A 13938-nucleotide genomic window follows, 5' to 3' on the forward strand; every position below is an offset into this window, starting at 1 on the left:
TGGGATTTGAGAATTCCAGAATTTTTCAGAAATCCTTCCACAGATAGATAATAACAGTTGAATCAACCAGATCTGAATCAATCAGATCTGTCCTATCTAGGTATTTATAGTGATCTCATCATGATGGTAAGTAAACGCATACTAGACAACTGAGGTGATGGAATACCACTCTAAGGCAAATAAATATCCCTGTATGTTTCTACAAATGTTATATTTCTTTAATTTCACTAAGGTCTGGGCCTTAACATCAGGCCTTGGTAATTTTACAGACTCATTTGGAAAGGGTGGAGTTGTAAACCAAAGCAACAGCTGATATTCACCTTTTCAGACAGTTGGGTGAAACTTCTGGTTCGTTTTGTTGGTTAATACCCTACTTTTTATCCGGGGGGTCTCAGCACACTCAGAATCACCTGGAATTCTCGGCACTGGGGGGTAAAATTCTGGCCCTATTGAAGTCAAGGAGATTTTTGTCATTGACTTCAGCAGGGCTAACATTTCACCTCTGAAGCATTATGTTATTTAACAGCTGTACCATTTTTTGTTCATATCTACGTCTCCATGTCTTTTAGGTCCTGGATGCTATTTATTGCCCAATTCAGGAAAGCACAAAATCACATGCTTTACAGTAAGCATGTATTTAATTCCCATTGATTTCAATGCTTAAAGCTAAGCACGTGCTTAAGGGCCCTCCCTGAATCCCTGTGTTTCCCTACATTGGGATCTATAAATTGCTTTTCTGTCAGTGCACTGTGCGTTGTTCAGGTACAAGGCTCTTGCACATCTGATTTCAAGCTGGTGTGGAAGTCCCTTCCACAAAAGTTCAGTACCAAGGACTCAATATTTTAAAAGTATGAATGAAGCATTTTGTTTTTTTTAATTCTTTTACATGTATTGTTGCATTGTGTGGTTCCTTACAGTATTTTGTACAGCACCTTGGTGTAGGTAAAAGGTGCTTTATAAATCTTACAATAAGAATCTACCTTCCCACAACTGTCTTGTCACCTCCCAGTCTATCATTTACACCTGTCTTTGTACCTGTAGATGTGTCCATATATGTATGTGTATATATATAAAATATACTGATGCTCAGGTGTATTTTGGCATGACTGTTCTGTGGACCACAGAATTATCATCACACTCTTCACAATCCTATTTCATCTGCTCATATGATGGACACCTCTGGAATGTACAGACTGCATTTGGTTGCAGTTTGGAAGAGGCCAACATTTCAACTGAGCCTCATGTATTTCTTCTGTTATGTATTTCTCACAGACATACAACAGTTGAGGATGTCCAAAAGGGAAGGAAAAAATTTGGCCAAAGGCTCCACTTCTCCTGTTGTGAAAAGTGCCATAGAGTCTTTAATGATAATGCAGAGCAGACAGAAAATTAATTTTTTTAAGGGTGAAATGCTTTCACCCAGCAAACTGCATGGTATTCCTTGTAGCTACTTTGGAATAAAAAAAGACTCAGTAGACCCCAGCAGTACTGAAACTATGGTCATGTGGAGTCGAGGGATCCCACGAACACTGCCTATGCCAAAAAAGCCAAATACACCTAGATGAATAAAGGAACATATAGAAAGTAAGGGGGAAATAATCTTCTTATGATGAGCATTTCACAGACATAAAAATATATTTGCAGTACCTTGTTAAAAGGATCATTTCAAACACCAGGTACTTGGCAGATATTTTAAAAGTCCCATAAAAATGCTTTGTGTATGCATGTGCAGAAGGGGGATCGTTGCAACATACAGGGTTTATTTCACTGTCATACATTTGTAAATAAAATACTCAGTCTCTGGTTGTTTCAAAAAGTCCAAAATAACGTTGGCAGCAGAGGTTAAGTAGTTCATAAGTGCCTTCCAAGTCATGCTTAGTCTGTTGCTACTTAAACAGCAGACCATACTTGACTTTATATTTACTTGTTTAGGAAATATGCCTTATCAGCATAGTTGTTTTTCTGCTTCACACACATCACAGTCACTAAACAGGAAATCATCTGTCATGGTCGGTCAGTCTAAGGGATTGATGGTGAATGAATGAATGAAATTACACATTTTAAAAAAACCTATTAAATCATCTAGTCCTCCTAGCAGGAGCTCAGAGGGCTGTTCCCTACAATAACAAATTATTATCATGTTCTTTGTATTTTTGAATGACTCAAGCAACAGAAATTCCACTAACTCACTGTGTCTTGGGCCTTATTGTTAGGAAATATTTCTTGATGTTTAACTTAAATTGTTCTTGTGCAGTTTCATATTATTATTCATAGTTATTTTGATGAGGACCATTCTAAATATTCCTTTCCTTCTTGGTGTTTATGCTCTTCCAATACTTGTAGATACGTTACCAGGATATCTTTAGTCATCACATAGCCAGACTATATATTGGAAGGCCTTAGTTCTTGTAATCTTTCTGCATAAGCCAATGCCTATAGCCTATTAACCACTTTGTTCCCCTTCTCAAAATTCCCTTAAGTTCATCAGTGTTTTCTGGTACTGTGATACCAAGAACTGCATGCAGTTTCTGTTCACAGTCTTCCTAGTCTAGTACCATTTCACAGAGAGTGAAAATTATACCAATCTTTGCTTCACTGCACCAGATACCTCCTGTCAAATAATGTCACATTTTTGTGACTTTTTAAAAACAGCTCCTAGGGAAGATGATTTAAACTTGAAAGCTGGTGTATTCATAGTGTGTAGGTCATAGATTTGCCTTTCGATTATCTGGTGAAAATCAGATTTGATGTAAAATTATACGTGTTTACAAAATGCACTCTGTGCATATGTACTGGATTATGTTAAATGATAAAACTAACAGTCTCCAAGAAGAGCTCACAGCTCAGGAGATATACAGTGTTTTCACTCTCAGCAACGACTGCATAAAAATTCCCCCAAGGGTGTTTGTGGTGCAGCATTGAAGGACTGTTTCTGCTTGGACCCATGGAGAGCATACAGCAGTGTGTGGCAGTTGCCCTTCTCCTTTCCACCTCTACTGCGCTCTCTCTACTGCCTGTTTGGTGGGTCCCCAGGTGCAGTGAGCTACCATCCACTCCATATGTTCCCCACTGTGGTCAATTTCAGTTTCTAAACTGGCAGTGTAAATCTGGCTGTTGCATATCTTGGCTAATCTCAAACCAAAGTAGAACCTTCTGGCACTATATGTCTTTCAGTTTGCTAAATCTTTCAACAATGGTACATTTTGCTTTTCTATGGCACCTTCCATCCAAGCATCTCAAAATGTTTTCCAGGCATTAATGAATCAGACCAATTAATGAATAAGGATTTGACAAGAAAATTGTGGCAGAGTGATTAAATGAGTTGACTAAGGTCACAAAGCAAGCCAGCCATGGAGTTGAGAATAAAATCCCTGTTTCTTGATTTTTCCTTTAATTGCTCAACAACGCTCCCTTGTATGTATAATATAATTTTAAAAACCATTTCAGTCTTCTTTGTATAGCTAATTTAAACCAACATTTCTTTCCTCCACCTAAATTTAATTGATTTATCTTTTCACTGAGGAAAAAGAATCAGTGTATGACATTATTTTCACTTTAAGGTTGTTTGCAGGGCTACAGTGTTATGCATTAAATAATGTAACAAGATTTTTTGAAGATGCCACAAGAATTGTTTACACTCTAGTTAGTGTTTTCAAAAGCTAATAGACTATATTATCTTGTAATAACAGATCAATTATACATCTCTTTTAGGCAGGATTTTTTTCACCAAAATTAGTTTTATAATTATACACACCTCCATTAAGACTGCAGAGTATATTTTCAATAAATGGAAAGGATTCACTAGAGAGAATACTTATTAAAATGTGCAGGCAGTTCTGCATTTTATAAAGCAAAGCTGTACTTCTCAAAGCCTTCTGCATCTACAGAATATAAATATTGAGTAGTACATCGGGTATTTAAATAAGCCAATCACAAAAGGATTTTTAAAGCTGATTTTATCTTATGTTGTTTCTTTTCTTTGTCTCGTTTCTTTATTTCTCTTTAATTTTCTTTGTTTCCCCCACTATCGCTCTAGATGTCTCACTCTTTCACTTTGCTCTTCAAACAAGTTACACTCTTCTGTAGTGACATTCTGCTCCTGAGTATAGTCTCATTATGGCATGTACAACACCCGGATGAGAGCCATACTTGCTATCACCATGTTTAAACAGACTACCATAGCATATATTCTTTGAGTGTCAGTTGTGGGTTGATGTTGTCTGAGCACGGTTTCTTTGGAGCTGAGTTTGAATGTATCTAAACTCTGTTTTAAAGCCAGTGTAGACAGGACCTTCAATCCCAATATTGTATCCCCAATCTTTTGCCTTCCCTTTTTGGTTTCTCCTGCTCTCTCATTCAATCGCTTTACTTTTGCTATCAGTTCTGACTGTACTTCATGGATCCCAATTTGGTATTATGTCATGTCTCTTTCCTGTGTCTTTCCCTCCATAATATGCTGTATTTGTCTTTCTGGGCACTATGTGTGAAATTCTGCCCTCATTCAAATCACTGGGAGTTTTGGCATTGACTTTAGTGGAGCCAGGATTTCATCCTACCTCCTTACTGTGACCTTGCTCCACTCTGGGCTAGTTTAAAACCTTTTTGCATAGGTTCCTCTTGCCGAGAATCCAATACACTGGTTCCCCAGCTGATCAAGGAGATTCTATGCTCTCAACTTTCCTTCCACAGAAGAAGACCCATGTGATATGAAACTGAACCCCTTCAATCCGGTCTATCCCCTCCCTGATTTGGGATTTTAGGGCCACTCTACGATAGGCTTTTTTAACCAACTTCCCCTATTCTAAGCTGGGGTTGAGGGGAGTGAGAAAAATACAAGACAATTTGGAACTAACAAGATACTTGCAAAACTTCACTGTTCAATTGCACTGCATTTCTTGCTTCCTATCCCCCTTCTTGTGGTCTCCTTGGATGGTAAGCTCTGGGTGCAGGGATCGTCCATGTCCTCATTTTTCTCTGTAAAGCATCTAGTGCACTGTTGACACTATTTAAATCATCATCATCATCACAATCCACTATCATAAACAATACAGATCTCAATGGGAAGGTGGGGAAAAGACATAGAGGGTACAGTGAATATTAAATAAGTCCTAAGCATACTATGAAATGTTGTTGCAAAAATAACCCGTGACATTCTCTGGCTATATGTCTTGTACAGAGGATTCTCATGTAAAACTGGGAAGGTAATAACTGCTATACGCAGCATTGGTGCAATCACATTTTGGCAGAGACTGTACCATTCTGGAGTCGCCAGTAGAACAATTAATACTACAATAGACCAATGGAGGGAACTAAGGGGTTATCACTGGAGCGGGCATTCAAAAAGAGGTTAGATAAAACTCGTGTGGGAATGAAATAGGGAAAAGTTTTGCATGATGTGTAATGTCTGAACACTTGACTCAGAGAATCTTTTTCATCCTTTCATTTCATGATTCTGTGGCATGCCAATTTAGCGGAAACTGCCCCCCTACTCATTTTTTTATTGTGTGGCATCATTTTATTTTCAGACTAGACTTAAAAACAGAGGTTCTGGTCTGCATGGCCATTAACAACCCAGGGCACTTTTCATAAAAGTATGGACTTTGTTCCGAAATGACCCCTCTCCAAACAGCTCAGCAACATGCTGTGTGTTGATTTGTGGCCACTCTCCGCCATGCAGGTGGTTGCATTTCAATGGAGCTAAATATTGTTTCTGAAGTACTTTCAGGCCCCTTGGGAGGAAAGGTGCTGTTTAAACATTAGAAATTTTTATTATTACCAACTTGCCAAAAAGTGAAGCGGTGACATTTTCAATTAACTTTTACTAAGCTTGAAGTGCCTGGGTATCTTGTGCGTGTGAGCTTAATTAGGTGCTTATTAATATCACAGTATTGTGCAGAGGTGTGGCTAGAATGATGATCCGTATTAGACATCTCTACAGCAGGTCCTCCTAGCTCTGCTCAGGGAAAAAAGGAGAGTCTGGAGCCGGTAGAAAGGTTTTATTTTTATTTGTTTGTTTTAAGGATATTTTTCATGGAGTCTTTCAGTTCTAGGTCACTGGCTTGATTGACTACCACTCAGATCAGCAATGGCCAAAAATCATTACCCTTGGATGGCTGTTTGGTCGCCTTTGTGAAATTGGTTTGTTGTTTAAGAGTCCCAGGGTATGTCTACACTACGGAATAAGGTCAAATTTATAGAAGTCGTTTTTTTAGAAATCGGTTTTATATATTCAAGTGTGTGTGTCCCCACAGAAAATGCTCTAAGTGCATTAAGTGCATTAACTCGGCGGAGTGCTTCCACAGTACCGAGGCTAGAGTCGACTTCCGGAGCGTTGCACTGTGGATAGCTATCCCACAATTCCCGTAGTCTCCGCTGCCCATTGGAATTCTGGGTTGAGATCCCAATGCCTGATGGGGCTAAAACATTGTCGCGCGTGGTTCTGGGTACATATCGTCAGGCCCCCGTTCCCTCCCTCCCTCCGTGAAAGCAAGGGCAGACAATCGTTTCGCGCCTTTTTTCCTGAGTTACCTGTGCAGACGCCATACCACGGCAAGCATGGAGCCCGCTCAGGTAACCGTCACCCTATGTCTCCTGGGTGCTGGCAGACGCGGTACGGCTTTGCTACACAGTAGCAGCAATCCCTTGCCTTGTGGCAGCAGACGGTACAGTACGACTGGTAGCCGTCATCGTCATGTCCGAGGTGCTCCTGGCCACATTGGTTGGGAGCGCCTGGACAGACATGGGCGCAGGGACTTAATTTAGAGTGACTTGACCAGGTCATTCTCTTTAGTCCTGCAGTCAATCCTATTGAACTGTCTTATGGTGAACAGGCAGGCGATACGGATTGCTAGCAGTCGTACTGTACCATCTTCTGCCGGGCAGGCAAGAGATGAGGATGGCTAGCAGTCGTACTGTACCATCTTCTGCCGAGCAGCCATGAGATGTGGATGGCATGAAGTCCTTCTGCACCGTCTGCTGCCAGCCAAAGATGTAAAAGATAGATGGAGTGGATCAAAACAAGAAATAGACCAGATTTGTTTTGTACTCATTTGCTTCCCCCCCTCCCCGGTCTAGGGGACTCATTCCTCTAGGTCACATTGCAGTCACTCACAGAGAAGGTGCAGCGAGGTAAATCTAGCCATGTATCAATCAGAGGCCAGGCTAACCTCCTTGTTCCAATAAGAACAATAACTTAGGTGCACCATTTCTTATTGGAACCCTCCGTGAAGTCCTGCCTGAAATACTCCTTGATGTAAAGACACCCCCTTTGTTGATTTTAGCTCCCTAAAGCCAACCCTGTAAGCCGTGTTGTCAGTCGCCCCTCCCTCCGTCAGAGCAACAGCAGACAATCATTCCGCGCCTTTTTTCTGTGCGGACGCCATACCAAGGCAAGCATGGAGGCCGCTCAGCTCACTTTGGCAATTAGGAGCACATTAAACACCACACGCATTATCCAGCAGTATATGCAGCACCAGAACCTGGCAAAGTGATACCGGGCGAGGAGGCGACGTCAGCGCGGTCACGTGAGTGATCAGGACATGGACACAGATTTCTCTGAAAGCATGGGCCCTGCCAATGCATGCATCATGGTGCTAATGGGGCAGGTTCATGCTGTGGAACGCCGACTCTGGGCTCGGGAAACAAGCACAGACTGGTGCGACCGCATAGTGTTGCAGGTCTGGGACGATTCCCAGTGGCTGTGAAACTTTCGCATGCGTAAGGGCACTTTCATGGAACTTTGTGACTTGCTTTCCCCTGCCCTGAGGCGCATGAATACCAAGATGAGAGCAGCCCTCACAGTTGAGAAGCGAGTGGCGATAGCCCTGTGGAAGCTTGCAACGCCAGACAGCTACCGGTCAGTTGGGAATCAATTTGGAGTGGGCAAATCTACTGTGGGGGCTGCTGTGATGCAAGTAGCCCACGCAATCAAAGATCTGCTGATATCAAGGGTAGTGACCCTGGGAAATGTGCAGGTCATAGTGGATGGCTTTGCTGCAATGGGATTCCCTAACTGTGGTGGGGCCATAGACAGAACCCATATCCCTATCTTGGCACCGGAGCACCAAGCCGCCGAGTACATAAACCGCAAGGGGTACTTTTCGATAGTGCTGCAAGCTCTGGTGGATCACAAGGGATGTTTCACCAACATCAACGTGGAATGGCCGGGAAAGGTACATGTCGCTCGCATCTTCAGGAACTCTGGTCTGTTTCAAAAGCTGCAGGAAGGGACTTTATTCCCAGACCAGAAAATAATTGTTGGGGATGTTGAAATGCCTATAGTTATCCTTGAGGACCCAGCCTACCCCTTAATGCCATGGCTCATGAAGCCATACACAGGCAGCCTGGACAGTAGTCAGGAGCTGTTCAACTACAGGCTGAGCAAGTGCAGAATGGTGGTAGAATGTGCATTTGGACGTTTAAAGGCGCGCTGGCGCAGTTTATTGACTCGCTTAGACCTCAGCGAAACCAATATTCCCACTGTTATTACTGCTTGCTGTGTGCTCCACAATATCTGTGAGAGTAAGGGGGAGACATTTATGGCGGGGTGGGAGGTTGAGGCAAATCGCCTGGCTGCTGGTTACGCGCAGCCAGACACCAGGGCGGTTAGAAGAGCACAGGAGGGTGCGGTGTGCATCAGAGAAGCTTTGAAAACCAGTTTCATGACTGGCCAGGCTACGGTGTGAAAGTTCTGTTTGTTTCTCCTTGATGAAACCCCCCACCCCTTGGTTCACTCTACTTCCCTGTAAGCTAACCACCCGCCCCTCCTCCCTTCAATCACCGCTTGCAGAGGCAATAAAGTCATTGTTGCTTCACATTCATGCATTCTTTATTCATTCATCACACAAATAGGGGTAGCCCAGGTAGCCCAAGGTAGCCCAGGAGGGGTGGTGGAGGAGGGAAGGAAAATGCCACACAGCACTTTAAGCACAGCACTTTAAAAGTTTACAACTTTAAAATTTATTGAATGCCAGCCTTCTTTTTTTTGGGCAATCCTCTGGTGGAGTGGCTGGTTGGCCGGAGGCCCCACCGACCGCGTTCTTGGGCGTCTGGGTGTGGAGGCTATGGAACTTGGGGAGGAGGGCGGTTGGTTACAGAGGGGCTGCAGTGGCAGTCTGTGCTCCAGCTGCCTTTGCTGCAGCTCAACCATACACTGGAGCATACTGGTTTGGTCCTCCAGCAGCCTCAGCATTGAATCCTGCCTCCTCTCATCACGCTGCCGCCACATTTGAGCTTCAGCCCTGTCTTCAGCCCGCCACTTACTCTCTTCAGCCCGCCACCTCTCCTCCCGGTCATTTTGTGCTTTCCTGCACTCTGACATTATTTGCCTCCACGCATTCGTCTGTGCTCTGTCAGTGTGGGAAGACAGCATGAGCTCGGAGAACATGTCATCATGAGTGCGTTTTTTTTTTCTTTCTAAGCTTCAGTAGCCTCTGGGAAGGAGAAGATCCTGTGATCATTGAAACACATGCAGCTGGTGGAGAAAAAAAAAAGGGACAGCGGTATTTAAAAAGACACATTTTATAAAACAGTGGCTACACTCTTTCAGGGTAAACCTTGCTGTTAACATTACATACATAGCACATGTGCTTTTGTTACAAGGTCGCATTTTGCCTCCCCCCACCGCATGGCTACCCCCTCAACCTTCCCCCCTCCCTGTGGCTAACAGCGGGGAACATTTCTGTTTAGCCACAGGCAAACAGCCCAGCAGGAATGGGCTCCTCTGAGTGTCCCCTGAAGAAAAGCACTCTATTTCAACCAGGTGACCATGAATTATATCTCACTCTCCTGAGGATAACACAGAGAGATAAAGAACGGATGTTGTTTGAATGCCAGCAAACATACACTGCAATGCTTTGTTCTACAATGATTCCCGAGTACGTGTTACTGGCCTGGAGTGGTAAAGTGTCCTACCATGAAGGACACAATAAGGCTGCCCTCCCCAGAAACCTTTTGCAAAGGCTTTAGGAGTACATCTAGGAGAACCGCGAATGCCAGGGCAAAGTAATCCTTTCACATGCTTGCTTTTAAACCATGTATAGTATTTTAAAAGGTACACTCACCAGAGGTCCCTTCTCCACCTGCTGGGTCCAGGAGGCAGCCTTGGGTGGGTTCGGGGGGTACTGGCTCCAGGTCCAGGGTGAGAAACAGTTCCTGGCTGTCGGGAAAACCGGTTTCTCCGCTTGCTTGCTGTGAGCTATCTACAACCTCATCATCATCTTCTTCGTCCCCAAAACCTGCTTCCGTGTTGCCTCCATCTCCATTGAAGGAGTCAAACAACACGGCTGGGGTAGTGGTGGCTGAACCCCCTAAAATGGCATGCAGCTCATCATAGAAGCGGCATGTTTGGGGCTCTGATCCGGAGCGGCCGTTCGCCTCTCTAGTTTTCTGGTAGGCTTGCCTCAGCTCTTTCAGTTTCACGCGGCACTGCTTCGGGTCCCTGTTATGGCCTCTGTCCTTCATGCCCTGGGAGATTTTGACAAAGGTTTTGGCATTTCGAAAACTGGAACGGAGTTCTGATAGCACGGATTCCTCTCCCCAAACAGCGATCAGATCCTGTACCTCCCGTTCGGTCCATGCTGGAGCTCTTTTGCGATTCTGGGACTCCATCATGATCACCTGTGCTGATGAGCTCTGCATGGTCACCTGCAGCTTGCCACGCTGGCCAAACAGGAAATGAGATTCAAAAGTTCGCGGTTCTTTTCCTGTCTACCTGGCCAGTGCATCTGAGTTGAGAGTGCTGTCCAGAGCAGTCACAATGGAGCACTCTGGGATAGCTCCCGGAGGCCAATACCATCGAATTGTGTCCACAGTACCCCAAATTCGAGCCGGCAAGGTCGATTTAAGCGCTAATCCACTTGTCAGGGGTGGAGTAAGGAAATTGATTTTAAGAGCCCTTTAAGTCTAAATAAAGGGCTTCATTGTGTGGACGGGTGCAGGTTTACATTGATTTAACGCTGCTAAATTCGACCTAAAGTCCTAGTGTAGACCAGGGCCCAGAGGTAGCCACTTTACAAATAGCTCCTCAGTTCATGTTCATTGGCTAGATTAGTAGCATTTATATCAGAGAGAGGCCAAGTATCTAATGGGACAGGGAAACTGAATTATTCCCTCTTCCTCAAGAAAAGCATTGGGGTACATTATCGGGCTGGTGGGGGGCTGTGCCTGTTGGTGTACTTGTTTTGTAATGTCTGGTTGGTCTGTATGGTTGTCAGTCCATCACCTTTCACAAGCACTAAAAAAAAAAACCCACATAATTTTTTGTCCATATTTTTCAACATCTACCTTTTTACCACAGAGGCATCAAAGCTTTGCAAATTGCACAGGCAGATATAGGGCCACATTTATCCTTGGCATAAGCAAGTGCAATACTCCATTGACTTCAGTGACTTTAGTTGAGGTGACTTCAATGGACCTGCATCTGCTTATGCCAAGGGTGAATTTGCCTCATGGAATGTGATACTGTTGACATCATGGCACATAGTGCACTGTTCACATACCTCAAAAAAGGGAGAATTGTTTCTGCCTCAACCACACTTTGATGTCACTAATATCTATGGTTTGAGTTTGGGTGTTAGGGCTTTTAATAAGTTCTGTTCTGCAGTATGAAAATGATTTTCAAATTATAAACATTTGTTTCTTATATGTGTTTGACTGATTAGATATGCTCTCCGAATGTTACTGTTGTGTCTGAATGAATGTATATCTGAGTTAGTCCATTTGGTAGGACAGTACAGTGGCTTTATTCACCCCAGAGAAAGTGCATTACATTTAAACTACTCTTGTGATTCTTCTGCATTATAGGCAGAGGTTCAAAACTTAAAACAGTTCAACAGCCAGGAGTTACATTTGCAGAACAAAAGCAATAAGTTTCTAGATGTCATTGCAGACAGCTTGATACTGTCCATTGTTTTGACAGTTAGAAATGGAATTTTCCTTATAGAAAGGTCCTATAATATTTTATAGAGAATAACCTTTCTATATAGAGGTTTTGAAACTAACCTACAGAATTCTATAGATAGAATTTTCTATTGAATTTGGTTGTTTTTAGAGTAATTTTCATAGAGCCCTGTTTAATTTCTCTGGAATGCTGTTGACTTCATCTCGATAAAATTCTACAGAACTTTCCTCTAAAGGTTATCCCCAGAATGGACAATGGCAACATGAGAGACTTAAGGGTATTCTGAAAAGTTAATGAGGGGCATTTTTGAGTATCTGACTCAGCTGCAATATTGTGTTATGTTTATATTATATGGCGTTTGTTTTATTAAAAAAACATAGGTATATTTTGAACTCCAAACACATCCTCTTGAAACATATACAGCAAGGTCTGACTGTAACAGCAACTGTCCATAGTGACTAAAATGACAATGGTCTTTTCTTTTCTCTCTCTTTTATTAACTCTAGGTGTTCTCTGCCTGCCAGACAGTCTGAACCTTCACAAAGACCAGCAAAGGTCAAATAAGCCAGGCGAAGTACAAATGTTTAGCCAATCAGAGTTAAGGACCATAGAGCAATCCTTGCTCGCTACCCGGGTGGGAAGCATTACCGAACTCAGTAAGTGCAACATCATTTATGTTCTTTTTTCCTCTTAAAGTAAAACAAAAAACCCAATGTATTATATGTTTCTATAAAAGACAGGCTGAAGCGCTATCAAGGGAGACTTCTTTAATAGTGGGAAGAAGGAGGGCCTTATTTGCTCCACAGAGATCCCACTGGTCAGTTTGGAAGCTGAAGGGTGGAACAAGGCCTTAGAAGAGAGGAGTGTGAGTGTGTAGATGATACTCACAAACATACAAATGACTCCATTAGAATTTCAGAAGATCCTTCATCCCCACTTTCCCTCCCTCCACTTCCAGTGGGAGAAAAAACAAAACTTATAGAACACAAATTAGCTGCCTGGAAAATAAATTATTTGTTATTAATCAAAACGCTTTTGGGGCAATATGATAAGCTGCTATACCTGTCACAGTTCTAAAGCTTTGATTTCAGTACAAATAAATTATTTACAGTTCTCTGAACACCATAGACATGTTTTGTTTGTAGGACGCAAATGCTCTGTGAATCCTAATGCAATGTAAAAACTCAGGGGTTGTAGGTGCATTTCTTTTTAGGGTTTCCCTGAAGGCAGAAACCTGATATCACGTTTATACTGTGTCCTCAAATTCAAATATTTAGCTGATTTCGTAGTTCTATGCAGTGTTTTCCCCAGGAATTGAAATTGGGGGGGGGGTCAGGATGAGGAGTGAGATCATGAGGGTGTAGGTGGGCTCTATGGCAGCATAGTAAAAACTGAAAAATGTTTCATGACCATTTTATTAGATTTTAAAATCATCACACAAATTAAAGTTGGCTACTCAAGCCTTCTATGAAGCACTACATCTACATCCTTCTTGGTTTCTTCTTATAATTTTGCACAACTCTGTTAATGAACTTCTTGAATGCAATGCATTCATCTTTGGTGGCTTCTCTTGTGTCCGGTACTTCCATTCCTTCAATTGATATGCTCATTAGTTCATTCACATGATCAGGCAGAAGACGACTTCTTTCAAAACACAAAATTCTATTCAATGATGAAAAAGAACGCTCAGCTGTAACTGTTGTGAGTGGGAGTAGCAAGAGATGAATTCCTACTTCTTTCAGCCCAGGAAACATAGCATAAAGATTGGGCTGAGCCACTAGAGATGATAAAAAATAAGTTGAAGTCAAATCTTCATTCACTCGTCATATGATATTCCACTCTGGGTTCAAATTCCCTATTCTGTCCTGATCACATGGCAGCCCCATTGCTGGTTGTGCCTCACTCCATTCAGCTGTCGGTGTTTTATAAGACAGGGATCTGTTAAAGCTACGTAGAGGTTGAGTAGAATCTAGAAGTCGCTGTTGTAGATTTTTAAGAATCAAGTCTGTGTACTTTTTCAGTTGTCTTAACAAACACTT

At 42.7% G+C, this 13938-nt stretch overlaps 1 protein-coding gene across 2 annotated transcripts in view; it reads left to right on the top strand.

Moving 5' to 3' along the window:
* The window catches only part of ABTB3 (ankyrin repeat and BTB domain containing 3), a 279066-nt gene that overhangs the window by 154899 nt on the left and 110229 nt on the right, over positions 1–13938 (top strand). For both annotated transcript variants that reach the window (XM_073324534.2, XM_073324544.2), the window contains exon 2: positions 12406–12555. In XM_073324534.2, coding sequence (XP_073180635.1) covers positions 12406–12555 — 150 coding nt within the window. The remainder of the gene's footprint in view (positions 1–12405; positions 12556–13938) is intronic.

This window comes from Lepidochelys kempii, chromosome 1, assembly GCF_965140285.1.
Source record: "Lepidochelys kempii isolate rLepKem1 chromosome 1, rLepKem1.hap1, whole genome shotgun sequence".
NCBI classification, from domain to species: Eukaryota; Metazoa; Chordata; order Testudines; family Cheloniidae; genus Lepidochelys; species Lepidochelys kempii.